We start from the raw sequence: 27986 nt of genomic DNA on the forward strand, positions 1-27986 counted from the left end.
TTGATCGTCACATCCACATGTTTGTCAGGCCATTGGGGATGTTTATTCCCAAGTACCTGAAGCTATCCACCCTTTCTACTTCAGCATCATTGATGTGGACAATGGTTATGGCCCTTCCTCCTCTCCTGAGTCAATGGTCATCTCTATCTTATTGACATTGGGAGCATGGTTGTTTCCTTGGCACCACACCACTAGTCTTTCAGCAACTTTCCAGTATTCCACCTCTTTAAAGAATTTGAGCCACACATCATCTTTTTTAATATCCTGGACCTATCTATATTAATCACATCCAGTTTTAATGTTGATATTCACATTGCTCTTCTCGTCCATGAAGGAAAACACAAAGTTCTCATTTCAAGCCTGACACACACAAGCTATCATTATGCAGCACACAAACAGGCCGGAGAATTAAAGGTAACCAACGTTTCAGGCCTGAGCCTTTAATCAAGACTTGAGCTAAAAGTCAGGGGAAGAGAGGAGGGAGGGAGGAAGAGGTACAGGCCAACAGGTAGGAGGTAGTTACCAATGGGAGGGTAGAAGAGAAAAAAAGATGACATCTACATTGTCTATCCACGCATTGCCAAACTGAGGCTGTCCGCAAATTGGAGGAACAACCCTAATATTCTATCGGCGCTCTCTTGAACCAGATGGCATCAGCGTCAACTTCTCCAGTTTCTGTTAAATCTCTCCTGAGTCTCTCTCTTTCCCTACCCCTTAGTCCCATTTCCTTTCAGCTCCCCACCCTCTTCCCTCTCCATTCAGAGAGCTTCCCTATCATTTCTCAGCTTTTTATCTCCGCTAGCCTACCACCCATATCCATCTATGACCTCTTACCTGTCAGCCCATACTCCTCCTTCTGCTCTCTCCTGACCTTTTCATTCAGGCACCCCGCTGCTTTTGTTTCATACCTCGAAGCGGTCAGGCATAAAATGTTGGCTACCCTTTACTTCCTTTAGATGCTGCATGACCTGCTGAGTTTCTCCAGCATTTTTGTGTATTCCACTACAATCACAGTGACTTCAGGCTTTTTGGATAACAACAGGCTATCATTTTGGCTATATTTTGAAAATGTAAATTTAAATTTAGAAAAACAGCCCATGAGTCCTTGGCACCCAATTTACACCCAATTAACCTACAGCCCTGGTATGTTTCAAATGGTGGGAGGAAACTGAACCCCCTGGGGAAAACCCACACAGACATGGGGAGAACATACAAACTCTTTACAGACAGCACTGGATTCAAAGTCCAGTCCCAATCGCTGGTGCTGTAAAGGTGCTTCTTGCAAGACCAACTCTTTCCTCAGTTACTGTCTTGAATTGACTGTGATCCAGGCGAATGCATACACCTTGAAAGTTCTTGCTGAGTTCAGCATTTTCATTCATTTGTAATCTCTTAGTTCAATGATACATTCCTTAATCACATCACACCCAAACACTTGGTTGAATTACAATGGTTGTAATTCATTTAAGAAAGTCCCTGGTCTGTGATTTTTTTACATTTGATATAAAAGTTTTAACTGTGTATAAGACTTTGGTGGCTTGTTAGGTGATGAAATCCTCAGGTGAGCAATGCTACAAATTAGGAAGTAATACAAATTAATGGGCTCAATTGTGGATTTACATGTGCGTGGTCCATTGAGAGGGGAAGCACAGGTTGAGAAAGTGATTTTAGGAGGTGTAGCATCCTGGACTACAGGAGAAAGTCTTAATGAGCCTTTATAAAACACTGGCTCAGTCTGACCTAGTGTCATGTCGATTTCTGGCTGTCAAACTTTCTGAAAGATCAGTGTCAGCAAAGAGATTTACAGAAAATATTCCAGGGTTGAGTTCATTTAGATCAATTGGAGAAGCTGAGATTTCTTTTGGAATCGAGTTGGTTGCAAGAGGACCCGACAGGGGCATTTAATATTACGAGGGGATAAACTGCAGCGGAAGAGAGAAAATGTTTCCATTGCCAGAGGCCTCACACACGAAGAGTTCACAAAATGAAAAAGATTGGCAAAAGAACCAAAAGCAACGTGAAGTTTTTTTAAATGTGAGTGCTAAGGGCCTGGAATATACAATCAGGGTTTGACTGGGAGGTAGATTTAGTTGTGGTGTTCAAATATTTATCCAGCTCAATCTTTAATGGAAAAAATTTGCAAGGGGAAGGAAGGGATGTGGGACCAGTCGATCGCTCCTGCACAGTTTGTATGAGTTCAAGCTGCTCAATTTCCTCCTCATACCTTAAGCTTTCTATGATTGGGTGAACTATGAAACGACACTACTATTTGGTCCTCCAATGTCCTTCAACCCCTTTGGTCCTCCAATGTCCTTCAACCCCTTTGGTTCTCTAATGTCCATCAGGGGAGGAGATCTGGCATTCTTACCTTGCCTAGCCTATATGTGACTCATGATATAGGTACCCAGTTAGTGCCAGTTCAGTTCAAGAACATAGATATCTATAGCATGGGGTCTATGGCCCAGACTGTGGTGATGACCTAATAACCTCATGATACCAGCATATACCAGGGATGCTCATATCCTAGGAATTAATAACACAAAGTATTTGGTCACACATCTCATTACCTCCCTTAGTCCAAAATGAATTAAACTCCTGCAAAATTTCTTGGGTCAGTTTTCTATCTGAAAGGCAACATACACGTCTAAGTTATTATAGAAAGCCTAAGAAACGATTGGGATCTACTCTGAAAATATGCATCTATTATGTTGACTGGCTCCTTTCAAATATGTCTGATGTCAAGCCAAAGGGAGAAAATAATCAAGGCAGCCCATGGAATGCTCTTCTCTGGAATAAGAGGGTGTAGATCAGTGGTTCTCAACCTTTTTCTTCCCACTCACATACCACTTTAAGTATTCCCTATGGCATCGGTGCTCTGTGATTAGTAAGGGATTACTTAAGGTGTGATGTGGGTGGAATGAAAAAGTTTGAAAACCACTGTTTTAATCATACCTAATTGACTCATTATGTGCATGGTTTCAGAACTCCAAAGGAAAGAGGCCAATGACAGTTTTTCTCAAGTCAAATATTTCAGCAACAATTGGGTCTAAAGAAGTGATTCTCAACCTTCCCTTGCCACTCACATATCACCTTAAGCAATCCCTTACTAAGCACAGAGCACCGATGGCATAGGGATTACTTAAAGCGGTATGTGAATGGAAAGGAAAGGGTTGAGAACCACTGGTTTAGATGTAATGATCTGGAGGCCTGTGTTCCATTTTGATCACTGTGCTATAGGAAAGATGTCTCTACAAGCTGGAGAGGGCGAAGAGAAGATTCAGAAGGATGTTGCCAGGACTGGGGGCATCAGTTTTGGGAAAGATTTTGGGCTTTATATATATTAAAATTTTGTATGTAAAACCCCTTTGGTCCTCTAATGTCTTTCAACCCCATTTCCATGTATTTATTGTGTGTGTGTGTGTGTGTGTGTGTGTGTGTGTGTGTGTGTGTGTGTGTGTGTGTGTGTGTGTGTGTGTGTGTGTGTGTGTGTGTGTGTGTGTGTGTGTGTGTGTGTACGTACATACCATGGTCCAGAGCAATGCTGTTTCATCTGGTTGTGTATGTGCATTCAGATGTCAATCAACTTATTCCTTGGAGTGCAGGAGGTTGAGGGGCAATCTCACAGAATCATGAGAGGAATAGAGCAGTTTAACAGTGGGGGAGGAGAGATTTAACAGGAGGCTGAAGGGAAACATTTTTACTCAGAGGGTGGTGGCCCTGTGGAAGTGGCTACCAGGGGAGGTGGTGGAAGTGAGTACTAATGCAATGTTTGAGGGGAAAAAAATTGGACAGTCACATTGATAAGATGGGTTAAGAGAGAGACGAACCAAATATAAGCAGGTGGGGCCAGTGGGGGGTGGGGGGGGGGGGGGTGGGAGGGGGAATATCAGCGTGAGTAAGTTGGGCTAAAATGCTGTGATCAAAACCGTGGTTGGAATGTCCCTGTGGAGTAATGAACATGGGGAGAAACACACTTGGGAGGATTTAAAAAATAATACTTGGACTTGAAGGATTAAATTACCAGGAAAGATTATCCAAACCTTTGTTGGAATTTACACGGAGTAATTTGCTTGTGGTTTTCCAGAAATTAAGGGGATAGGACTAACAGAAATTATTCTAAGAGTGGGGGGGTGGGGGGTGGGTACACAGCCCATAAATTAATGCCAGGCCTTTCAGCGGTGAAATTACAGAACACTTGTAGAGGCAAGGAATGGAGGAAGTTTGGAGCACTCTTCCACCAATGGCAGGTAACGATGGGTGCATTTTACATCAAAGAATTAAAGATTTTGGTGGAGCAAAGGGAACAAGGGACGTGGAGAAAACACAGGGAGTAAATGGGACAAGTTTCCTATTACCATCCACTCTGATAATTCATATTCTGCTTTCCTATATTCCAGAGTTAGAGAGTTCATTATCCCAGCATTTCACAGGTAAAAAAGAGAACTTGCCGATACCGGGGTTGAGTGCAGTATGGCACATAAAAATGCTGGAGAAACTCAGCAGGTCGCACAGCATCCACAGAAAGTAAAAGGCAATCAATGGTTCAGGCCTGGCTTTCGTCAGGCTCTTTTACTTCCTATAGATTGCTGCGTGACCTGCTGAATCTCTCCAGCATTAAAAAAAAATTTAGAGATACAGTATGGAAACAGGCCCTTCCAGCCCACAAGCTGATGTTGACCCATTTGCCCAACTAAACGTCTTTGGGAATTCTGTATCTTGCAGGTAACCTTCGCAGGAGCTCTCTCTTTCAATTATTTATGGACCTTTGATAGACAAAGTCATAAATGTGCATCATGGAATAAAGATGAATTAAAAAGGATACACCAATCTAAACGTTACTGGCAATGAAAATTTAATGCTGAAGTTCAAGGTTATAGCAGCCATGCAAATCTTTCAATGGGCCTAAAATAGAACACTTCTTGATAAACTTTACATCAAAGAAAAAAGCAATAACAATACCTTTCGTGTTTCTCCTCGGCTTCTTTCTGGATCCTGTTTACAATAACCTGTAATTGTTGACCCTTGTACTGCCAGAGGCTTTCAAATGTTTAAGTCAAATATTTATTTGCAGAAATGGAACAAGGTCATAAAACCAGCACCAGATGGTATTAATTTGGCAACTTACTAATATCAGGCCGATTTGCAGTCATTTTGGTTAGGAAAATCAGCTTTAAAAAGTCGTAACAATCTGCAGACTTTGCTCTTTTTAGGTTCCTGGACTCAGCAGTGTATGTCGGAAACGGATTCAACAGCACCATGGCGAGAATGGTGAACACATGCAAATGTCACAACCAAAATTAATTTTGTTTTCAGGTGTAAGGGGTTTTAATTTAAAAAAAATTGTGGCCAGGAAACACATGCTACAACAATAACCATAATAATAATGGAATTATTAGGTATAGATTGGGATATTTGATGCCTTCTTTAATGGTAGGATAAGATATAAACCATGAGATGCTGAATTAGAAATGCCAACTCAAGGGTAGCTATACATAATTTCCCTCAAGATTGTGCTTAATACATTCATGAAGGAATATTCATCAGGCCACAAGAGTCAATTGGATTCATACATTGATTCATCACTGGTCTGAAGTAAACTTGAGTGTCTCTTGGATCTGTAAACATAGAAAAAAAATTAGCAATGAAGGAAGATACAACTAAAAGAAGAGAATTGGCGGATAAAAAAAAAATATGAAACATTACAAACATATAAGGTGGAGAAGAATATAATGAAGACAAAACAGAAATATTATGAACTAGGTGAAAAAACACACAAAATCTTAGCATGGCAGCTTAAGACAGAGCAAACTAAGAAAATGGTATTGGCAACAAGGAAAAAAGACAAACAAATTACATATAATCCAAAAGAAATTAAGGAAAACTTCAGAGAATTCTATGAACATTTATACCGAACTGAAAACGAAGGGAAAGAAGGGAAAATAGATGAATTTTTGACTAAAATTGAACTACCAAAACTACAAATAGAGGAACAAAATAAATTAACAGAACCATTTGGAACAGTAGAAATACAAGAGATAATAAAAAAATTACCAAATAATAAGACACCAGGAGAGGATGGAGTCCCAATAGAATTCTACAAAACATTTAAAGACCTATTAATACCGCCCCTCCTGGATGTAATCAACCAGATTGATGAGACACAAAACTTACCAGATTCATGTAAAACAGCAATAATTACAGTGATACTAAAACAAGGGAAAGATCCACTCTCACCAGTGTCATATAGACCAATATCTTTGCTAAACACAGATTATAAGATAATAGCTAAACTATTAGCAAACAGATTAGCAGAACAGGTACCGAAAATGGTAAATTTAGACCAAACTGGATTTATCAAAAAAAGACGCACAACAGACAATATTTGTAAATTTATTAACTTAATTCATGCAGTAGAAGGAAATAAAGCACCTGCAGTAGCAGTTGCTTTAGACGCAGAGAAGGCCTTCGACAGAGTAGAATGGAATTATTTGTTCAAAGTATTGCAAAAATTCAGTTTACCGGAGAAGTATATTAATTGGATTAAAGCATTATATAAGGGACCGTTAGCGAAAGTGACAGTAAATGGACATGTATCAAAGCAATTTAACTTAAGCAGGTCAACGCGGCAGGGATGCCCACTATCACCATTATTGTTTGCGCTAGCTATAGAACCACTAGCAGAATTGATAAGAATAGATAATAATATAAAAGGAATAAAAATAAAAGACAGGGAATATAAAATCAGTCTATTTGCGGATGATGTGATAGTGTACTTAACAAAACCAGAACTATCAATAAAAGAATTATATAAGAAATTGAAGGAATATGGAGAAGTGTCGGGATACAAGATAAACGTAAATAAAAGTGAAGCAATGCCTATGAATAACGCGGATTTCTCAAAATTTAAGAAGGAATCCCCATTCAGATGGCAAATGCAGGCAATAAGATACCTCGGTGTACAAATAAACAAAAATCTAGGCCAATTATATAAACTCAATTACAATCCACTAATGAAAAAATTACAGGACGATTTAGAGCATTGGAAAGAGCTACCACTAACACTGATAGGAAGGATAAACTGTATTAAAATGAACATTTTTCCAAGGATACTATGCTTATTTCAGGCATTGCCAATACAACTGACAGAAAAATTCTTCAAAGAGTTAAAGAAAATAATAAGGAAATTTTTATGGAGAGGGGGGAAACCGAGGATAGCACTAGATAAATTAACAGAATGGTATAAACAAGGAGGCTTACAATTGCCAAACTTCAAAAATTATTATAGAGCCGCACAATTAAGATACCTATCAGATTTTTATCAAACAAGGGAAAAACCAGACTGGACGAGATTAGAATTAGATAAAATAGGGGAAAAGATACCTGAACACATATTATATAAATGGGACGAAAAATTGGTACAACATAGAACTTCTCCAGTATTACACCATCTCCTCAATATTTGGAAAAAGATTCATGTAGAAAGAAATAAAACAAATTATCAATTACCAAAACTAATATTGACGCAAAATAAGCTACTCCCTTTTACAATAGACAACCTTTCATTTAGAAAATGGGAAAAAAAAGGGATTAAAAGAATAGAAAATTGTTTTTCAGGAAGTAGATTCTTATCCTTTGAACAAATGAGAGATAAGTACAATATAACTGGAGATACAGCGCTGGCATATTACCAACTGAGATCCTACTTGAAAGATAAATTAGGAAGCAATTTGAGTTTACCAGAGGGAAGTAACCTTGAATATGTGATTACAGATACAATGTTAATCAAAAGATTTATAACAAATATGTATATTAAACTGCAAGAAAAGGAGAATAAGGAAACAAATGGTAAAACTAAACAAAAATGGGAACAAGATTTAAATATAAAGATAAAAAAGGAAACATGGGAGAAATTATGTTCTGGAACGATGAGAAATACAATAAACATGAGGCTACGTATGATACAATATAATTGGTTACACAGACTATACATTACACCGCAAAAGTTAAATAAATGGGACCCAACAGTATCTGATAGATGTTTTCGATGTAAAAAAGAAAGGGGAACAACAATTCATGCAATCTGGACATGTGAGAGAGTAGAAAAATTTTGGGATGATCTCAATCAGATATTAAATAAAATAACAGAAAACAATATACCAAAGAATCCAGAGATCTTTCTCCTAAGTAACATAAAAAATAAAGAATTTGGAATTGACTTGGAGGATGCACAAAAAAGATTTGTTAAGATAGCCCTAGCCGTAGCAAAAAATGTATTATGTCAACCTGGAAATTGGAAGATAATTTGAAAATACAACAATGGTATATAGAAATGAATAAATGTATTCCATTAGAAAAAATAACATATAGTTTAAGAAATAATATTGAAATATTCGAACAAGTATGGGAGCCTTACATTAAATACAATAGCGAAAACCTACCGGGAACAAACATTACCTAAGTTGATGGAAGGAGAAGAGAAGAAAAGAATGGACTCAGTAGAATTTCTGGTGTATTTTTGTTGAATGACAACATTGTCTGACTGGCTTAATGCAACCTAGATTGTATACCTAAAATGGATTAGAGGGGGGGGGGGGTGGGGTGGGGGGTGGCTTGGGAGGAGGGAGGGGGGGGGAGAAAAAGTCACTGTATATGTGTGAAAATGAAAAAGTGTATATCATGACTAACGTGATTTATGGTGTGAAAAATAAAAAAAAAAATTAAAAAAATGACATCATTTCACCCCACTCATATCCCTGCCGTTTGCCGACGCCGGCGTGTTGATTAAACCAGTGGGAAAGGGACAGCAGAAAGTCACCCGTTTCCAGTTGAAGGGAGAACACTCCTTTCCCCAGGATGAGTGTGTTCAGTTAAGGGTGGCCCAGTGGAAATGGCACAAAGGGCTTCCTATCCCGGGACACTGGACGGCCAATTAACTGGGATGCCAGTGAAAAAGGGGCTAAAATTTGAGAGTTTCAGGTTTCACTTTTCTTTCCCATCTATAGGCTTCTTCAGGTGTATTCTCTGCCAAGAATGCGCCTGCAGAAACAGAAGCGGCCCGTTGAATTGCCGTTCAGGTGGCAGCGCTAAAAGCGCAGCACTGGCCACCTGAAGGAACAGCTGCACTGGATGTGCCTCTGAGCCCACTCCGGCTCCTGCCCCTTCGGGCTGTCAGAGTTGGGACAACCGGTGCAGGTTAACCATGCGGGACATCCCCACACTGATACCACCGCCCAGCTCTCCCAACACCTCGACACGAGCCCCCACACCTGCCCCCCCCCAAGAGCCCGACACGAGCCCCCATCCTGCGGGGTGGCCAGTGCGAAGACGCCCTGTGCGTCCCCACACCGGCTGTCCCACAGTGCGGGGACCCACGTCGGGCCATTGGGAGAGCGGGGGAGTGGTATCAATGTGAGGATATCCTGCGGGTCGTCCCCGCGCTAACATCCCACGCGGGGTGGGGGGCAGGGCGAGCTGGCGCTCGCCAGCTGATTGTCATTCCCTTTAGCAGCCGCTTTCAGGCGGCTGCATTCATGTGCCGGGGGGACCTCAGTGCTCCGGCGATTATCCCTCCCGGAGGAAGGTTACAAATTTCTTCTCGCAGGCGCCTCCTACGCTTTCAAGTGGCCTCCCAACAGCCGCATATTGGCATAATATGTGGTTTTACTACCAGGGATTTGGGCCACCTGAAAGTGCCTTTAGACTTTGCAGCATCAATGAACTTGCTCTCTTCAATAATAGTTATGAACACTCGAGCTTCTTGAGATAGGAGGAACAACGAACAGTAGGCACTAATTACTTCAACTGGTCCTAAGAGGGCAGTCGATTGTAGCACAACGCTGTTACAGCGCCAGGAGCCGGGGGTTTGAAGATCTGTCTGGAGTTTGCACATTCTCCCCGTCTGTTGCCCAAAAGGGCCTAATACCATGATGTATGTCTGATTTCTTTTTTTAAAATTACTATTAAAAGTATCTGATCTGACAATGTTCGAAACTAAAAAACAAAACTCTGTGGGGGGTGGGGGAGTCATCAAACGATTTGGAGGGATTCTGAGGTTTGATCACAAGACACTCTGATCACATAAGGCTTCATTGCACGATTTCTACAAGTGTCATCACTTTGTCTGATCTTGATTCTTTTCCATAACTGCACTTGGTTACAGTTTCCCAAGTGTAACTCTTATGGGCTCCGAGAACCATTGATCAGTGGGGAAGCCAAAGGCATAAGCAAAGAGGAGAGGATTCTAAGTTACTGAACTGCTAATATTTAGCCCGATGCTGCAGTCAATATGAAAGGGAATGTTAGGCTCGTCAGACGATTAACTGGCTCTATTTCCTCAGATCTGGTTCCACATGAAGGTGACAACTTTGGACTGGGTTAATTAGTTTTATGCTAAATCTCCACACATCAAATCCAAGAGCAAAGTACTTCTTACAGGGTAATGGTTCAAAACTCTGCTCAGTATCAACCTTTCTAACTGTTTCTTAAGACGTGTCTTGATAATTAACATTCAGTTGTAGAAATTACAGCACATAACGTTTTGGATCCTGCAACTAGTGTCTTTTCATTCATGGAATGTAGGTCATTATTAACAGAGTTCAGACTTGTAGCACATTCCTAATTGCCCTTGAACGCTGTAGCTAAAGAGCCATTTCAAAGGTTAGCAAGTCACTAAATTGCTTTCAGCAAATCTAATTTACAAGATTTATTTCCCTGAAGGCCATCAGTAAATCATGTGTTTTGATTCCCTACTCCAGTAATTACATGCTGTTATCCATACAAGCCAAAGTTCCAAATTTTATTTCATTAATAATTTCAATTCCACTCCCAAACAGGGATTTGAACACATGTCTCTGGACCACCAGCCAAACCTCTAAAACACTTCTCTGATAATATAACTATTTCAGGGCCCAAAAAAAAAACCCTGGTGCTGATGAAAATCTCAAAGTCCCAAGCCAAATGATGACTGTCAACTTCTCTCCACGGATGCTCCATGACTCCGAGACCCTCAGCTTCTCTTTATTTGCTCAATTATTTCCACAATGCTACAATATTCGCTGCCTGTAAGCCCATTTCCAACGGGCACCCCATACCTGCACAAAAAAACTATTCCCCACTTCCTACTATATTTTGAATATTCATCCACTTCCTGGTTTGAAAACTTTAGCCCATGTAGGGATACAATCGCCATTTCTTCAAGATGATTGTTTTGCTCTTCCTCATCCTTGCCAATGAAAACCTCAAGTTTCCATTCCCCAGTTATCCACCAGAGGAAGTAACCTTGCATTATTATGAGAATAGAGCAGAATTTGGCCCATCATCTGCTCTACCATTCAAATCATGGCAGATATCCTGTGCTTACTAATCAAGAATCTATCCACCTCTGCTTTGAATCTACTCAATGACGGCCTCCACAGCTATCTGGGGCAACAAATTCCACATATTCATCACCCTTTGGCTTAAAAAAAATCCTCAACACTGTTCTAAAGGTAGCTCCTTTTATTCGGAGGCTCTGCCCTCTGGTCTACCAGAAACACCTACTGCACATCTACTCTATCCAGCCCTTTCAATATTTGGTATGTTTCAATGAGATTTCCTCCCCCCCCCCCCCCCCCAACCCTTCTTAACTTCACTGAGTACAAGCCCAGAGTCACTCTTAATACATTAACCCTCTGGAATGATTCCCTGGAATCATTCTTGTAAACCTCTCTCGATCCTCTTCACCACATCTTTCCTTAGATATGGGATGCAATATTGCTCACAACGCTCCAAACAAGGATTGGCCAACACCTTCTAAAGCCTCAATATTACATTTTTGCCTTTATTTTCAAGCCCTCTCAAAATAAATGCTAACATTGCATTTGACCTATTAACTATCAATTCAACCTGAAAGTTAACCTTTCCCCAAATCCCTCTGGACCCCTGCTGTCTGAATTCTCTTCCCATTTAGAATATAGTCAGCCTTTTTTTTCCCCTTCTACCAAACTTCATGACTATACACTTCCCTATGCTATATTCTATTTGCTGCTGGCCAATTTCCCAACCCAAGTCCCTCTGCAGTCATGCTGCTTCCTCAACACGATCCACCCCTCCATCCACCTTCATATCATCTGCAAACTTAGCCACGCAACCATCAGTTCCGTCATCTAAATTGTTTACATATGAGAAAAGTACTGGACCCAACACTGACCACCACTAGTCACTGGCAGCCAGCCAGAAAAGGCTTCCTTTCCCCCCCCCCCCCACTCTGATAAAAGATTGAGCCCATCTTTTATCCTCACCAAGTACCTTTCCCTTATATTACGTGCTCCTATCTTGTTTAGCAGCCTCATATGTGTCAACTTGTCAAAGGCCTTATGAAAATCCAAGTGAACATTGTCTATCCTGCTTGTTACTTCCTCAAAGAATTCCAACAGGTTTGTTAGGTGAGGTCTTCCCTAAGGGATATCATGCTGGCATTGGCCTATTTTATGTTGGTTTTCAAGTACCCTGATACCTCATAGACTCCAGAATCTTGCCTACCACCAAAGTCATGAGCTTCCTGTCTTTTGCCTCTCTCCCTTCTGAGAGTGGAGTGACATTTGCAATTTTCCAGTCCTCTGGAACCATTCCTGATCTCCAATTATCTTTTAGTTGCTTATAGTCATTGTCATTCACCCAATCGCTGTATCCAGCTTTGCCAGAACGAGATGGCCATCACACCCGTCCTAAACATTTTCCATTCAATCGGCTCCACCTCTTCCACTGTACCTTAATTTCCAATTATTTATTTAGACATACAGCACAGTAACAGGCCATTTCGGGGGTCTGTACTGCCCAATTTACACCCCATTGACTTACACCCCTAGTAGTTCGTATGGTGGGAGAAAACCAGAGCCCCCAGGGAAAATCTGGACAGACATGAGAACGTACAAACTCCTTACAGACAGCACAGGATTCAAACCTGGGGCATGATCGCTGGTACTGTAAAGGTCTGGTGGTTGGAATGGGGAACTTTGTCACAATAGACACATTTAAGGATTAGCTTAATGACATGAGAGAGGAAGAACAACGAGCTGGTGAAATGATGTCACGGCTGTACTACAATTAGCAGATTTTTTTGGGGCTGAATATCCTATTTGTGTACACTTTAATTCTCTAGAGCTATTCTCTTCCCAAAGCCTCAACTCCCCAGTGTCAACCCACCCTCAACCACCATTCCTCAGAGTCTATCACTCCAAGCTATTCCCCAGCTTCAGCTGCTGAACATCCATTCATCCAACTATCCTGCATCCCTCAATGCTACAGTCCCTCCCCAGCAACTAATGAAATCAGAGCAGGAAGGAAACTCGCAGAACATGGAGAACTCCTAGATAACTGGGGAAAAAAAACTGTGAAGACGCATTAGGAATTTCAGAATACTCTTACCAATTTTGGGAAGGGAGATGGTATTTTTAGGGAGCAAAATACAGTAAGGACACAAAATTGATCACTTCAACAGGAGAAAATTGGAGGCTGCCAATGTAACTTGTACGTATTTATCAAGATATCAAATGCCAGAGAGGAGTCACGTGATGGAGTAGTGGCCGGACGGTGAACTCCAGCCCTCTCCAGAAAAGTCGGGAAAAACAAGAGAAAATACAAAGGCACAGAAATACAAGTTAAAGAAAAGTGAGTATAAAGGTGGAAAGAAGATGGAGACAAAAGGAGAAAAATCAAAATCAACGGAAAGAAGAGAGGAAGAGAAGACAACGGAGGAAAAAGGTGAAGGCCTTACCTGTCCGAAGAGGCCCGCTGTGGAGAGAGGGCCCCACTACCTCAGGTCGGTAGAAAAAGAACTACAACAATGGCTCACAGAGCCGAGTAAAAGTGCGCAACCGCGCATGCGCGACTCCTCGCGCATGCGCGATGCGCATGCAAAAAAACACACCGACGGGAGGGGGGACCAGCTGGGGAGTCGATCTCCACAGCCGGCAACGACAGCTGCAGAACACCTGCAGCAAGAAGAGACCACAGAAGACAATGGAAACAAGAAAGAAGAGGAGGAAAGGGCAGCAAAGAAACAACAGATGGTCAACCCAGAGGAAGAAGAAGAGGAAGAGTACAGTGAAATAGATAAAGGGAAAGGCAAGGTAAAGGATATACTTGCTCTTGTTAGAGGATACATGGAGTCATTTAAAGAATGGCAAACACAGGAATTCAATGATTTAAGAAGAAGAATAAACAACACAGAAGAGAAAATAAATAAAATGGATATGACTTAACAGAAATGGGGAAAAAAATGGACAAGATGGAAGAACGGGCAATAGCAGCAGAAATGGAGGTAGAAGACTTAAAAAAGAAATTGGAGGAATCTAATAAAAAAACTAAAGAGACACAAGAATTACTAGCCCAAAAAATAGATATAATGGAAAATTATAACAGAAGAAATAACATAAAGATAGTGGGCCTTAAGGAAGATGAAGAAGGCAAGAATATGAGGGAGTTTATAAAAGAATGGATCCCTAAGGCCCTAGGATGTCCAGAACTACAGCAAGAAATGGAAATAGAAAGGGCACATAGAGCATTGGCCCCTAAACCACAACCACAACAAAAACCAAGATCTATTGTAGTAAAATTCCTAAGATATACTACAAGAGAAAAGGTACTGGAGAAGACAATGGAAAAAGTAAGAGAGGGCAACAAACCACTGGAGTATAAAGGGCAAAAAAATCTTCATTTATCCAGATATAAGCTTTGAACTCCTAAAGAAGAGAAAAGAGTTCAATACAGCAAAAGCGATTTTATGGAAGAAAGGATATAAATTTACACTGAAGCATCCTGCGGTATTGAAAATATTTATTCCAGGACAACAAAACAGACTATTCTCGGATCCAGAAGAAGCACGAAAATTTGCAGAACAATTACAAAAATAGACTGAGGGATGAAGACGGGTAATGAGAGCAAAAATTATCACGATTGATATGTATGTGGGTAAAGACAAAAATAGACTGAGGGATGAAGAAGGGTAAGGAGGGTAAAAATGACCACGATTGATATGTATGCGGGTAAAGAGGTATAAGAGTGAATAGAGACAATGGGCATATGTGAAAGTATCTGTAATTAGAGGAAAACATAGAGAGTATAGACAAGAATTAATAAGAGAAGGTAATGGAATAGAGAGAATAAGGAGGGAATTAAAAGAGTGACCTTTGTGACATATAAAAAGCGAAATCTTTTCTGGGGGGGGCTGGGTGGGGGAAAAGAGCGGTCACTGCAAAATCAGTTGACGCTTGCGAGTGGATTCGCAAATCCAAATGGAGAGGGGAGATGTGGTTGTCCGACAAGGGATAAAGGGCAACTCAGGAGGGGAAGGGGAGATTGGGGATAAAAAAGATAGAAATAGGAGAATAAGGAAAATGTTGGATGTTGTAGGAATGTTGTCTGGTAAAGAGTTGAAAATAAGAAAACAGAAATGGAAAAGGAGGAAAGGTAATGATGGAAAAACGGAAAGAGAAGATAAACAAAATATAAAATGGCTACGCTGAACTATATGACTCTAAATATTAATGGAATACATAACCAAATTAAAAGGAAGAAACTACTAAATTTACTGAAAAAGGAAAAAATAGATATAGCATTTGTCCAAGAAACACACTTAACTGAATTGGAACACAAGAAATTAAAGAGAGATTGGGTAGGACATGTAACAGCAGCATCGTATAATTCAAAAGCAAGAGGAGTGGCTATATTAATTAGCAAAAATGTGCCATTTAAAATAGAAGAGGAAATAATAGATCCAGCAGGGAGATATGTTATGATAAAATGTCAGATATATTCAGAGCTTTGGAATCTACTTAATATATATTCACCTAACGAAGAAGATCAAAAGTTTATGCAAGATATCTTTTTGAAGGTAGCTAATACGCAAGGGAACATACTAATAGGAGGGGATTTCAATCTGAATTTGGATCCAAATATGGATAAAACGGGGAAAAAAATTAACAGGAAGAACAAAATAACCAAATTTATAATTAAATCAATGCAAGAAATGAAACTTGTGGACATATGGAGGAAACAAAACCCAAAAGAAAAGGAATACTCATACTACTCGACTAGACATAAAACATACTCAAGGATAGACCTATTCCTGTTATCAGCCCACATTCAAGGGAGAGTTAGGAAAACGGAATATAAAGCTAGACTATTATCGGACCACTCACCCCTGTTATTGGCAATAGAGCTAGAGGACATCCCTCCAAGAATGTATAGATGGAGATTAAACCCCATGCTACTTAAAAGACAGGATTTTAGAGAATTTATTGAAAAACAATTAAAAATGTACTTTGAAGTAAATACGGAATCAGTGGAAGATAAGTTTATACTATGGGACGCAATGAAAGCATTCATTAGAGGGCAAATAATAAGTTATGCAACCAAGATGAAGAAGGACTATAACCAGGAAACAGAGCAGTTGGAAAGGGAAATAATAAACATAGAAAAAAAATTAGCAATAAAGGAAGAAACAACCAAAAGAAGAGAATTGGCGGACAAAAAAATAAAATATGAAACATTACAAACATATAAGGTGGAGAAGAATATAATGAAGACAAAACAGAAATATTATGAACTAGGTGAAAAAACACACAAAATCTTAGCATGGCAGCTTAAGACAGAGCAAACTAAGAAAATGGTATTGGCAACAAGGAAAAAAGACAAACAAATTACATATAATCCAAAAGAAATTAAGGAAAACTTCAGAGAAAGAAGGGAAAATAGATGAATTTTTGACTAAAATTGAACTCAAAGTATTGCAAAAATTCAGTTTACCGGAGAAGTATATTAATTGGATTAAAGCATTATATAAGGGACCGTTAGCGAAAGTGACAGTAAATGGACATGTATCAAAGCAATTTAACTTAAGCAGGTCAACGCGGCAGGGATGCCCACTATCACCATTATTGTTTGCGCTAGCTATAGAACCACTAGCAGAATCGATAAGAAGAGATAATAATATAAAAGGAATAAAAATAAAAGACAGGGAATATAAAATCAGTCTGTTTGCGGATGATGTGATAGTATACTTAACAGAACCAGAACTATCAATAAAAGAACTATATAAGAAATTGAAGGAATATGGAGAAGTGTCGGGATACAAGATAAACGTAAATAAAAGTGAAGCAATGCCTATGAATAACGCGGATTTCTCAAAATTTAAGGAGGAATCCCCATTCAGATGGCAAACGCAGGCAATAAGATACCTAGGTGTGCAAATAAACAAAAATCTAGGCCAATTATATAAACTCAATTACAATCCACTAATGAAAAAATTACAGGACGATTTAGAGCATTGGAAAGAGCTACCACTAACACTGATAGGAAGGATAAACTGTATTAAAATGAACATTTTTCCAAGGATACTATACTTATTTCAGGCATTGCCAATACAACTGACAGAAAAATTCTTCAAAGAGTTAAAGAAAATAATAAGGAGATTTTTATGGAGAGGGGGGAAACCGAGGATAGCACTAGATAAATTAACAGAATGGTATAAACAAGGAGGCTTACAATTGCCAAACTTCAAAAATTATTATAGAGCCGCACAATTAAGGTACCTATCAGATTTTTATCAAACAAGGGAAAAACCAGACTGGACGAGACTAGAATTAGATAAAATAGGGGAAAAGATACCTGAACACATATTATATAAATGGGACGAAAAATTGGTACAACATAGAACTTCTCCAGTATTACACCATCTCCTCAATATATGGAAGAAGATTCATGTAGAAAGAAATAAAATAAATTACCAAATACCAAAACTAATATTGACGCAAAATAAGCTACTCCCTTTTACAATAGACAACCTTGCCTTTAGAAAATGGGAAAAAAAAAGGGATTAAAAGAATAGAAAATTGTTTTTCAGGAAGTAGATTCTTATCCTTTGAACAAATGAGAGATAAGTACAATATAACTGGAGATACAGCGCTGGCATATTACCAACTGAGATCCTACTTGAAAGATAAATTAGGAAACAACTTGAGTTTACCAGAGGGAAGTAACCTTGAATATGTGATTACAGATACAATGTTAATCAAAAGATTTATAAAAAATATGTATATTAAACTGCAAGAAAAGGAGAATGAGGAAACAAATGGTAAAACTAAACAAAAATGGGAACAAGATTTAAATATAAAGATAAAAAAGGAAACATGGGAGAAGTTATGCTCTGGAACGATGAGAAATACAATAAATACGAGGCTGCGTATGATACAATATAATTGGTTACACAGACTAAACATTACACCGCAAAAGTTAAATAAATGGGACCCAACAGTATCTGATAGATGTTTTCGATGTAAAAAAGAAAGGGGAACAACAATTCATGCAATCTGGACATGTGAGAGAGTAGAAAAATTTTGGGATGATCTCAATCAGATATTAAATAAAATAACAGAAAACAATATACCAAAGAATCCAGAGATCTTTCTCCTAAGTAACATAAAAAATAAAGAATTTGGAATTGACTTGGAAGATGCACAAAAAAGATTTGTCAAGATAGCCCTAGCCGTAGCAAAAAAATGTATTATGTCAACCTGGAAATTGGAAGATAATTTGAAAATACAACAATGGTATATAGAAATGAATAAATGTATTCCATTAGAAAAAATAACATATAGTTTAAGAAATAATATTGAAATATTCGAACAAGTATGGGAGCCTTACATTAAATACAATAGCGAAAACCTACCGGGACCAAACATTACCTAAGTTGATGGAAGGAGAAGAAAAGAAAAGAATGGACTCAGTAGAATTTCTGGTGTATTTCTGTTGAATGACAACATTGTCTAACTGAATTAATGCAACCTAGATTGTATACCTAAAATGGATGAGAGGGGGGGGGTGGGGGGGTGGCTTGGGAGGAGGGAGGGGGGAGGGAGAAAAAGTCACTGTAAATGTGTGGAAAAGAAAAAGTGTATATCATGGCTATTGTGATTTATGGTGTGAAAAATAAAAAATTTAAAAAAAAAATAAAAAAAAATATCAAATGCCAGAATGATCGTCTTTAAGAAACTTAACGAGGCAGTTTGCAATCTGGTTCTGCATTCCAAGAGTGATAAGCGCTTTCAGGTGTTCCAACGATTTAGGGGTCGAGGTGGGGTTGGTGATCATCAGTCAGGAGATTTTTTTCATTCGATGAAAACATTAGAAGAATCCTCAGGATCAGTCTCTTGCTTCTGCACAGTGAAAATATTGCATGGCAGGATCATGATCAGTTCTTAACTGTTCTCACGACCAGGTCAAACCTGCAATCAACTTACTACAAAGGTTACTACAATCACAGCGTCTGCAGGCTTGTTTCACTCACTACAAAGTTTAGCAACTTGGAATTCATGGCTCCTGGCAGTCATATACATGCACGTCAACACTTGTAGAAGCAGAGCAAGAGACAACAACATTGATTTATAAAGATGTATATTTTAGTAAGCAATTCCAACTCATTTTCCAACTTTAATATAATATGCAGATAAGCCAAGGCACTATAAATGAGCACTCCAGGATCACTCCAATCTACTTGCTGTTTTTAACTGCACACACTCCCTACTTTTGCAGAGATGGGCATTCAGCCAGAAGTCTGAATTTAGTAGCAGCATTTATAGTGTGCAAAGGGGTATACTTCCAGGGGCAAAGTCTCGATTCTTCCTTTCCTTGAACCTTAACATAATTGTGCTGGATTATCTACTTAAGTTCGAACTATTTTGTTGAGGGAAAAAAATACTTTCCTTGTTGCTGCAATTTCCAAAGAAATGATCTGAGAAACAGAAAAGAGAAGCTTGAGTGGGCAGCAGTTTAAAATGACAGGTTCGCGAAGACCCTAACTGTTCAATATTGGACAGTCGTTGGGGAGTCCAGGGGACCACACGGGACGAGCCCAGGTTGCTGAAGTGGTGAGGCAGCAGGTCGCCAACTGTGGAATTGATCAAATTAATATAAATTCACTTTTGCCAATTATCAACAAATTTGCTTTCAAAAATATTTAAATTCATTTATTTACCATGATCAGCATCTCCTTCTTGGATAACGAAAATGACTGGCAGATCACATTGCCCAAAATAAACACAGTCACTGCCTAAAAGGTTCCAGAGTTATTTTTTGTTGGTTTTATTAAAATATCTCATACCAATGATTACAGCCACAAACATGATTGTTTCTAACAAAAAAAATGATCAGGGAGCAAGAAGACGTGAGAGAAAGATTAAAAACTTATTTAGCAACTGTGCGCTGGGACTCACAGTTTCAAAGGCCATAACAGCATCGCAAAATGATTCTGGTTGAATTCCTAATTTGGTTTTTACTTCACATTACAACTGACAAAAATTCTCATTCAAAACAGAGAGAGAAAAAAACCACCTTGGGTTTTTGTTTTAAATGTTGAAACACATTTTAGGAAATTATGGTGCAAAGATAATAGTTGCTTCAAGTCCCTTCAGGCGCACTTGATGCAAAATTGTGTTGGGATGTTGCGGAGTGCCAACGAATTGAAATCTTATAGAAGCAGGTATAAAAAATTTTAAAAAAAAAGTTGAGTAAAGCCAACTCTCCAGATGAGTTACCAATCCACACTTACTACTGTAGTGCTCCATGCAACAAGCCACGTAAAAACCCATGTGCTGCTTAATAACTGAAAACCATTTCTCATTGCATATTTTTTTTGGAAAGGAAAGGGATAGGGAAGGTCCAGGGGAATGCCAAATAGATAGAGGGAATAAAATTGACAGCAGAAAACAAATAACAATTGGAACAGCAATATCGAGCCAGAATCGGACTGCCCCGTAGTCTTTTAAAATTGCATAAACAAGTTAATATGGCAGCTATCAACTCATTCACCGAGTTTCTCTATGAACACCAGAAGCATTATACATTTAGTGGGGAAGCAGTGTGTGTGAGAGAAAGTTTCTGCTTGCTGGTATGATGTATTTTCCGCCAAATACTGTAATTTGGAGACCAGTTATCAGACCTCAACAGCCACCATAATAAAGACTCTGAAGGGACTTGGTGCAAGTTGCCAAGTAAACTAAGACAAGAAAATCATGAAGTTTTTTTTCGCCTGAGAATTCTGTGCACTGACAAAACATCTCCATATGCAAAAGTAGGAAGTACTGTATATTTTCACTTTTTCTTTTTAAAAAGTATATTCACAGCTAAACAAATCTGTGGCTTCTACAAAACTGTACACAGACAGAGTACATTCATGGCTGACTTGAGGTACTACAAGGTTTCTTTCCTTTTCATACAAGGTCACAGAATTACAGACGTCGATTGGAAATGCAGTAAGACTCCACGCTTCATTGAACTGCATTAACTACACTTTGTAGTCCCAGTTATCTTTTTCTTTTTTTTTGCTGCAAACTTTTCGGGCTGCTTCCTGACAGAAGGTTAAAAGGTCAAAAAGGTGAGGAATGCCATTTCTTTTCTTCTCTCGCGAGCTGCTATTGGTCAGCGGGTATATCTCTGTCTGGTTCTGATTTGGCTGTATGGCCTGGGGAAGGTGTGTGCGAAGGGTGGGCTACTGAAGACATGCCATGCTGCATCGGGATGGCACCTGCTACAATTCCTTCAACTGCTGCTGCGGGGATGCCTGCTGCCGTTACCCCAACCACTCCACTTGGGAACCTGGAAAAAAACACAACCACCATCAAGGAAAAGGAGTAAATGATATGATTTAAAAGATATAGTGCCACAACTTTCAGTCTGGATAGCTCTCTACTTAATAGCAGCAAGACAAATAAAAAGGAAGTTCAACGTCAACTTATTCACAGAACGTACAGTGTCCCCTGCTGCATTAAATGCCCATTTAAATTTCAAAGTAGCATTAAATCTGCCTACAAATCAAAATGTGGATGTTAGGATTAAAATTATGAATTCACATAACTAAGGAAATGGCAGAGTAGGACAAAGCATTATCAACACAGGCACACCCCAAGGATGCATGCTTAGCCCACTGCTCTAGTCATTATACACCTACGACTGTGTGGCCAGGCACAATTCCAATGCTATAATTTTGCCGATGACACCACAGTTGCCGGCAGAATCACAAACGGCAATGAGGAAGTGTACAGGAGGGAGAGATCAGCTCATTGAGTGGTATTACACCAACAATCTTGCACTCAACATCAGCAAAACCATGGATTTATCGACTTCGAGGAAGTCACCCTCTCTTAGTGGAGAGGGTCAAGAACTTCAAATTCCTGGGTGTCAACATCTCTGAAGATCTGCTCTGGAGCCTCTATGGCAGTGTAATCACAAAGAAGGCTCGCCAGTGGCTTAACTTTGTGAGGTATCTGAGGCAGTTCGGGATGACATCCAAAACTCACAAAAACATTTCCAGTTGTACCGTGGAGAGCCTTCTGGCTGGTTGCATCACTGTCTGGTCTGGAGACGGCAAACCTCAGGACCAGAATAAACTCCAGAGGGTTGTTTACTCGGCCTGCGACATCACAGGCACCAAACTTCACTCCATCGTGGTCACCTACATGAGGCAGTGTCTTAAAAAAAGCAGCCTCTATCCTCAAAGGCACTATAAATGAGCACTCCAGGATCACTCCAATCTACTTGTTGTTTCTAACTGCACACACTCCCTACTTTTGCAGAGATGGGCATTCAGCCAGAGGTCTGAATTTAGTAGTAGCATTTATAGTGTGCAAAGGGGTATACTTCCAGGGGCAAAGTCTCGATTCTTCCTTTCCCACCCAGACCCTGCCCTCTTCACTCTGCTACCCTCGGGGAAAAGGTACAGGAGCCAAGTCGAGGACTCACTGGCATCAGATTCCTGAATAATCAATGAACCAAAGACTTTTCATGCACCGTTATTGTTATTATTTTATTTTTTTTATATTAATGTCGTAAAATGATTATAATATGAAAGTTTCCACTCTGAGGCTGCAGCAAAACACCAAATTTCAGGACATGATCCAAATTGTTGACGGGTGAAATTGATGGGGGCAAGTTGCAGCTGCTGTATCAATAAGTACATTTGTGGCAGCTGTGGCTCATTTGGTCACACTCTTGCTCCTTAGCAGGGTTTCCTTTCAAGTTCCACTCTTGGGAATAAATAATATAAAAACAAAGCCCACACTAATTCAGCACTGAATTGCTGAACCAACCATTTGAAAACTTTGAACTAAGGTCGCACCTGCTTTAAAGAATTGATGTGAAAGAACCAACAGTTCAAGGTTCCTTGGTGCTCCGGGTCCTGCTCAATTAGCAAATATCTAAAACAGACTCTTTGGTCACAGACACACTTGCTGGTTGTGGGAGTTTACTGTAGGCAGCTATCCAGATGAAATGCATTGTTGGTTGCTCAGTTAAGAAAGGGGGAAAACTGCAGAGGGTTTGGCCATCTTCACTTGCACTCATTCACTGGATAAGGCAGTGTTATAAGGGCATTATAAATATTGCAACTCTTCAATAAAATGAGCATGTAATAAATTGACTAGTTCAGGCTAGTCAACCTGATAGCAGTTTAATGGAACTTTGAGATACAATCGGGACATAATTAGAGGCACTCTTTATTGATTAAAGAGAAGACAACTGATAGGTTAATAAAATGAAAATGACCATGCAAGAGGTAAATTACATTCGACTAACATTGTAAAATGAGGCACTGTTTAATTTTACAGTTTCAAGATGCTACACAAAAAGCACTGGCAGGTACAAACTCTTGAGATTAGAAAGACAGTGATTATGTAGTTTCAAACTTCTTAAAAAGCCAAAGAGCACAGTCAGTGGTAAATGGATATTCCCCCCACCCAAACAGAGGGGAAGCATACAGTGGAGACCACAGGATTATTGTTGATACCACGATTCTTTTTTTGGTATACATTAATATCTGGTTGCAGAAATGTATCCAAGTTCTATCAGATAGTATTTACTAAATTTAACAGCCAGAATTGTAACAGACACAAAATGAACAGGTAATGAAGCCTTAAAGCAAATTAGGATGGATAAATCCTCAGGCCAAGATATTCCCTCGGACCTTGAGGGAACCTTGTGTAGAAATTGCAGGGGGTCTGGCAGAAATACTTAAAATGTCCTGAGCCACAGGTGTGGTAAATTGTTGGAAGGTGTTCCAAGAGATTGGATATACAATTATTTGGACAGCCAGAAGCTGATTATGGATGGTCAACATGGCTTTGTACATGTTAGGTCATGTTTAACCAATCTTAAGAGTTTTCTGAGGAGGTTATCAGAAAAGTCGATGGAAGGAAAAGCTGTGGATGTTGTCTACATGGACTTTAAGGCTTTTGACAAGGTCCCACATGGGAGGTCTCCAGAATGGAGGACCATCGCCTTCCCAAGATCGTATTATATGGCGAGCTCTCCACTGGCCACCGTGACAGAGGTGCACCAAAGAAAAGGTACAAGGACTGCCTAAAGAAATCTCTTGGTGCCTGCCACATTGACCACCGCCAGTGGGCTGATAACGCCTCAAACCGTGCATCTTGGCGCCTCACAGTTTGGCGGGCAGCAGCCTCCTTTGAAGAAGACCGCAGAGCCCACCTCACTGACAAAAGGCAAAGGAGGAAAAACCCAACACCCAACCCCAACCAACCAATTTTCCCTTGCAACCGCTGCAATCGTGTCTGCCTGTCCCGCATCGGACTGGTCAGCCACAAACGAGCCTGCAGCTGACGTGGACTTTTTACCCCCTCCATAAATCTTCGTCCGCGAAGCCAAGCCAAAGAAGACATGGGAGGTTAATTAGGAAGGTTCAGATGCTGGCTATTCAATGATCTGGATAATGTGGTAAATTGGATCAGCAAGGGTGCAGATGACACACAGGTTGGAAGTGGAGAGCGATAAAGGTTTTCAAAGCTTGCAGAAGGATCTGGACCAGCTGGAAAAATGGGCTGAAAAATAGCAGATGGAATTTAATGCAGACAAGTGTGAGGTGTTACATTTTGGAAGGACAAACCACAATAGGACATATATGGTAAATGGTCGGGCACTGAGGAGTGCGGTAGAACAGAGGAATCTGGGAATACAGACATAATTCCCTAAAAGTGGCGACAGGTGGATAGGGTTGTAAAGAGAGCTTTTGGCATATTGGTCATCATAAATCAAACTTTTGAGTATTGGAGTTGAGTTGGGATGTTATGGTAAAATTGAATAAGAATTTGGTGAAGCCAAATTTAGAGTATTGTGTGCAGTTTTGGACAACTAACAAGAGGAAAGATATCAATAAGATGGAAAGAGTGCAGAGAAGATTTACTAGGATGTTGCCCGGACTGAGTTACAGGGAAAGGTTAAACAGGTGAGGACTTTATTTCATGAAGCATAGAAGAAGTTGGTGGAAGTATTTAAAATTATGAGGGATTGGATAGAGTAAATGTAGGTAGGCTTTTTTCACTGAGGGTAGGTGAGATACAAACCAGAGGACATGGGTTAAGGTAAAAGAGGAAAGGTTTAGGGGAATGTGAGGGGGAACTTCTTCAGAGTGTGTGGAATGAGCTGGCAGCTGAAGTGGTGAATGCAGGCTCATTTTTAACATTTAAGAAGAATTTGGACAGATACCTGTATGGAAGGGGACCAGGTCAGTGGGACTGGACAGAAAGAAAATGGTTCAGCACAGACTAAAAGGCCCTGTTTCTGTGCTGTAATGATCTATGGTTCTATGAAGAATGAGGGGAAATACAAACTAAATAGTAATGTTAAAGGGAAGACTTTGTGTAACGTACCAGACAGTAGTAATAGAAACGAGCCCAGACAGTGTTATATTTATAATAATATTATTAATTAACAACAATGTATCACCTCATCTAACTTATTTACACTTGTCTAACTTGACCCCAACTATGCGGGAATATACTGGTGTGTGTGGAATACCCTAAGCTATTACAGTTCAGGCCCAATTCTGGAAAGGCAGTTCCAAGTTCAGTTTTGTGAACTCTCAATGTGGACATTTAGGCCTTAGATGGATGAGTCACATAGGAGGATGCAATACGCAGGCTTTAGATGAAATTAGCAGTCCATGAAGTGGGTAAGAGACTGGGGGTGAAAGAATGTTGATTAATTAATTAAATCCTTGTTGAGGTGCTTCCAACGGAATATTCTTCTTGGACAAGTGCCAACCAAAACTCCCCTCTTTGACGTAGGGGGACACAAAGCAAGTGATGCGCACGAAACTTCCTGAACCCTTTTCATGGGTCAGCCAAACTCAAGTGACTTTCACTCTGGTCACCACCCAAGAACAGTATTTCTTTTGCAAGTAGAATCCTCTTCGTGAGTCAGTTGAACAAAAGTGATCTTCATTCTTTTTGATCAGTGTTTTTTCCTCATTCTTTTATGGCTGGGAATCAGACAGGTTGCCAACATACTCAATAACTACAGGAGGAAATCTGACAGTTTGTCTATAACTACACAATGAGGTCACACAGCATAGTATTTTCATAGAGCTGTTTAGTCCTGTGTTGTCTTCTTAAAATAGCCCTGAGCAAAGCATGGACTACATCTTCAAAAGATGGGCACCTGGCCTCTCCAGGGCTCATGTTGACTCTGCAAATGTATCCAGTAAAAGGAACATGATGTTCAAAGCTTGCTGCTAGTTTCACAGTCACTTCAAAACCTGCAGGCAGTTTCAAAGACACTCCAAATCCTACAGGGCCCTGCCAAATCTGTTCCCTTCAAAGAACAGACCACACAAATAAGATGAACCGAAAAATGGGAGCACATAACATTAGTAACCAGGGGCTTCAGTTATTAATCACCTGAGCTTTCACCAGGTCCATATCCTGCACTGCCTTTCCTGTCCATGTACTTGCCCAAATGACTGAAACTTTATCAATGTTTCTGCCTCTTAGCACCTCCTCTGGCAGTTCATTCTATATAACCACAACTCTGTAGGGAGCCTCTCACCTCATTCTCAGGCTCTCCACTACCCTGGGGGGAAAAGACTACCTACACAATCTATACTCCTCAAAATCTTAGAAGCATCTATAACACACATGTCAAACTCAGGCCGGCCCGTGATATAATTATATTTGGCCCGCAAGATCATATCAAATACGTATTAGAGCTGGCCCGCTGTCTGCCGCACCAGTACAGATAATACTACAAATCCCAGAATGCTTTGCAAATGCATTGGTGCCAGCCCGTCAGCCCGCTAATCGCCCCCACCTCCTCTGTTTACTTTCATTGGCATCTGCGACCTGTCACCTAACTCACACGTAATAAACCCCTTACGAAAAATGGCCAAACGAAAGACAGGAAATGTTTAGGGGAAACATGAGGGGGTATTTCTTCACTCAGAGGGTGGTTGGAGTGTGAAATAAGCTTCTGACCGAAGTGGTAGATGTGGGTTTGATTTTAACATTTAGGGAAATGTTGGATAGTTGTATGGATGAGAGAGGATTGGAGGGCTATGGGCTGGGTCAATGAGACTAAGTGGGAGAAGGTGTTTGGCATGGACTAGAAGGGCTAAACTGGCTTGTTTCTGTGCTGTAATTGTTATATGGTTAAAACAGGACCTTTCAAGACAGGTGGGAGGCAGACTATATGTTCATCATTTTAAAAGACAAACCTGTTTGTCATTGAAGCAAGTTGTTATTTTTTTTGACTTGTTGGCTTGTGAAAAAAAAACATTTAAAAGGAGCTTAAAGGGTATAGAGAAATATTATTTATTGAATATTTTATTTCTCATTTGTTAATGCTTCTTCTGGAAAGAGTTTAACCAAAACTATTATTAAACATTAATTTTAATAAGAAAAAGTTTAACATTACATATGTTGAAAGAAGAGAAAACATGCAGATGTTGTTGAAAATTTTCAAAAAATATTTAGTTTGGCCCATGACTTAGTCCAAGTTTTTAATTTTGGCCCTCTGTGAATTTGAGTTTGACACCCCTGATCTATAATGTCACTCTTCAGCTTCCTAGTGTCCAGTAAGAACAAGCCCAGCCTATCCAAACTCTGCTTGTAAGTGAAGCCCTCCATTCCAAGCAACATCCTGGCAAATCTGTTATCACATTCTGC

General features: G+C 39.9%; 1 protein-coding gene across 7 annotated transcripts in view; it reads right to left on the reverse strand.

Moving 5' to 3' along the window:
• Positions 1-4850: 4850 nt before the first annotated feature.
• LOC138743655 (C-terminal-binding protein 1-like) overlaps positions 4851-27986 on the reverse strand; it is a 147830-nt gene continuing 124694 nt past the window's right edge. For 6 of the 7 annotated variants that reach the window (XM_069899188.1, XM_069899184.1, XM_069899183.1 and 3 more), the window contains one exon: positions 19415-21630. In XM_069899188.1, the coding sequence (XP_069755289.1) occupies positions 21447-21630 (184 nt within the window). In that variant the 3' untranslated portion in view covers positions 19415-21446. Of the gene's footprint in view, positions 5616-19414; positions 21631-27986 lie in introns of those variants that run through there. The other variant, XM_069899189.1, reaches the window with a different exon arrangement.

Source organism: Narcine bancroftii, chromosome 9, assembly GCF_036971445.1.
Source record: "Narcine bancroftii isolate sNarBan1 chromosome 9, sNarBan1.hap1, whole genome shotgun sequence".
NCBI lineage: Eukaryota > Metazoa > Chordata > Chondrichthyes > Torpediniformes > Narcinidae > Narcine > Narcine bancroftii.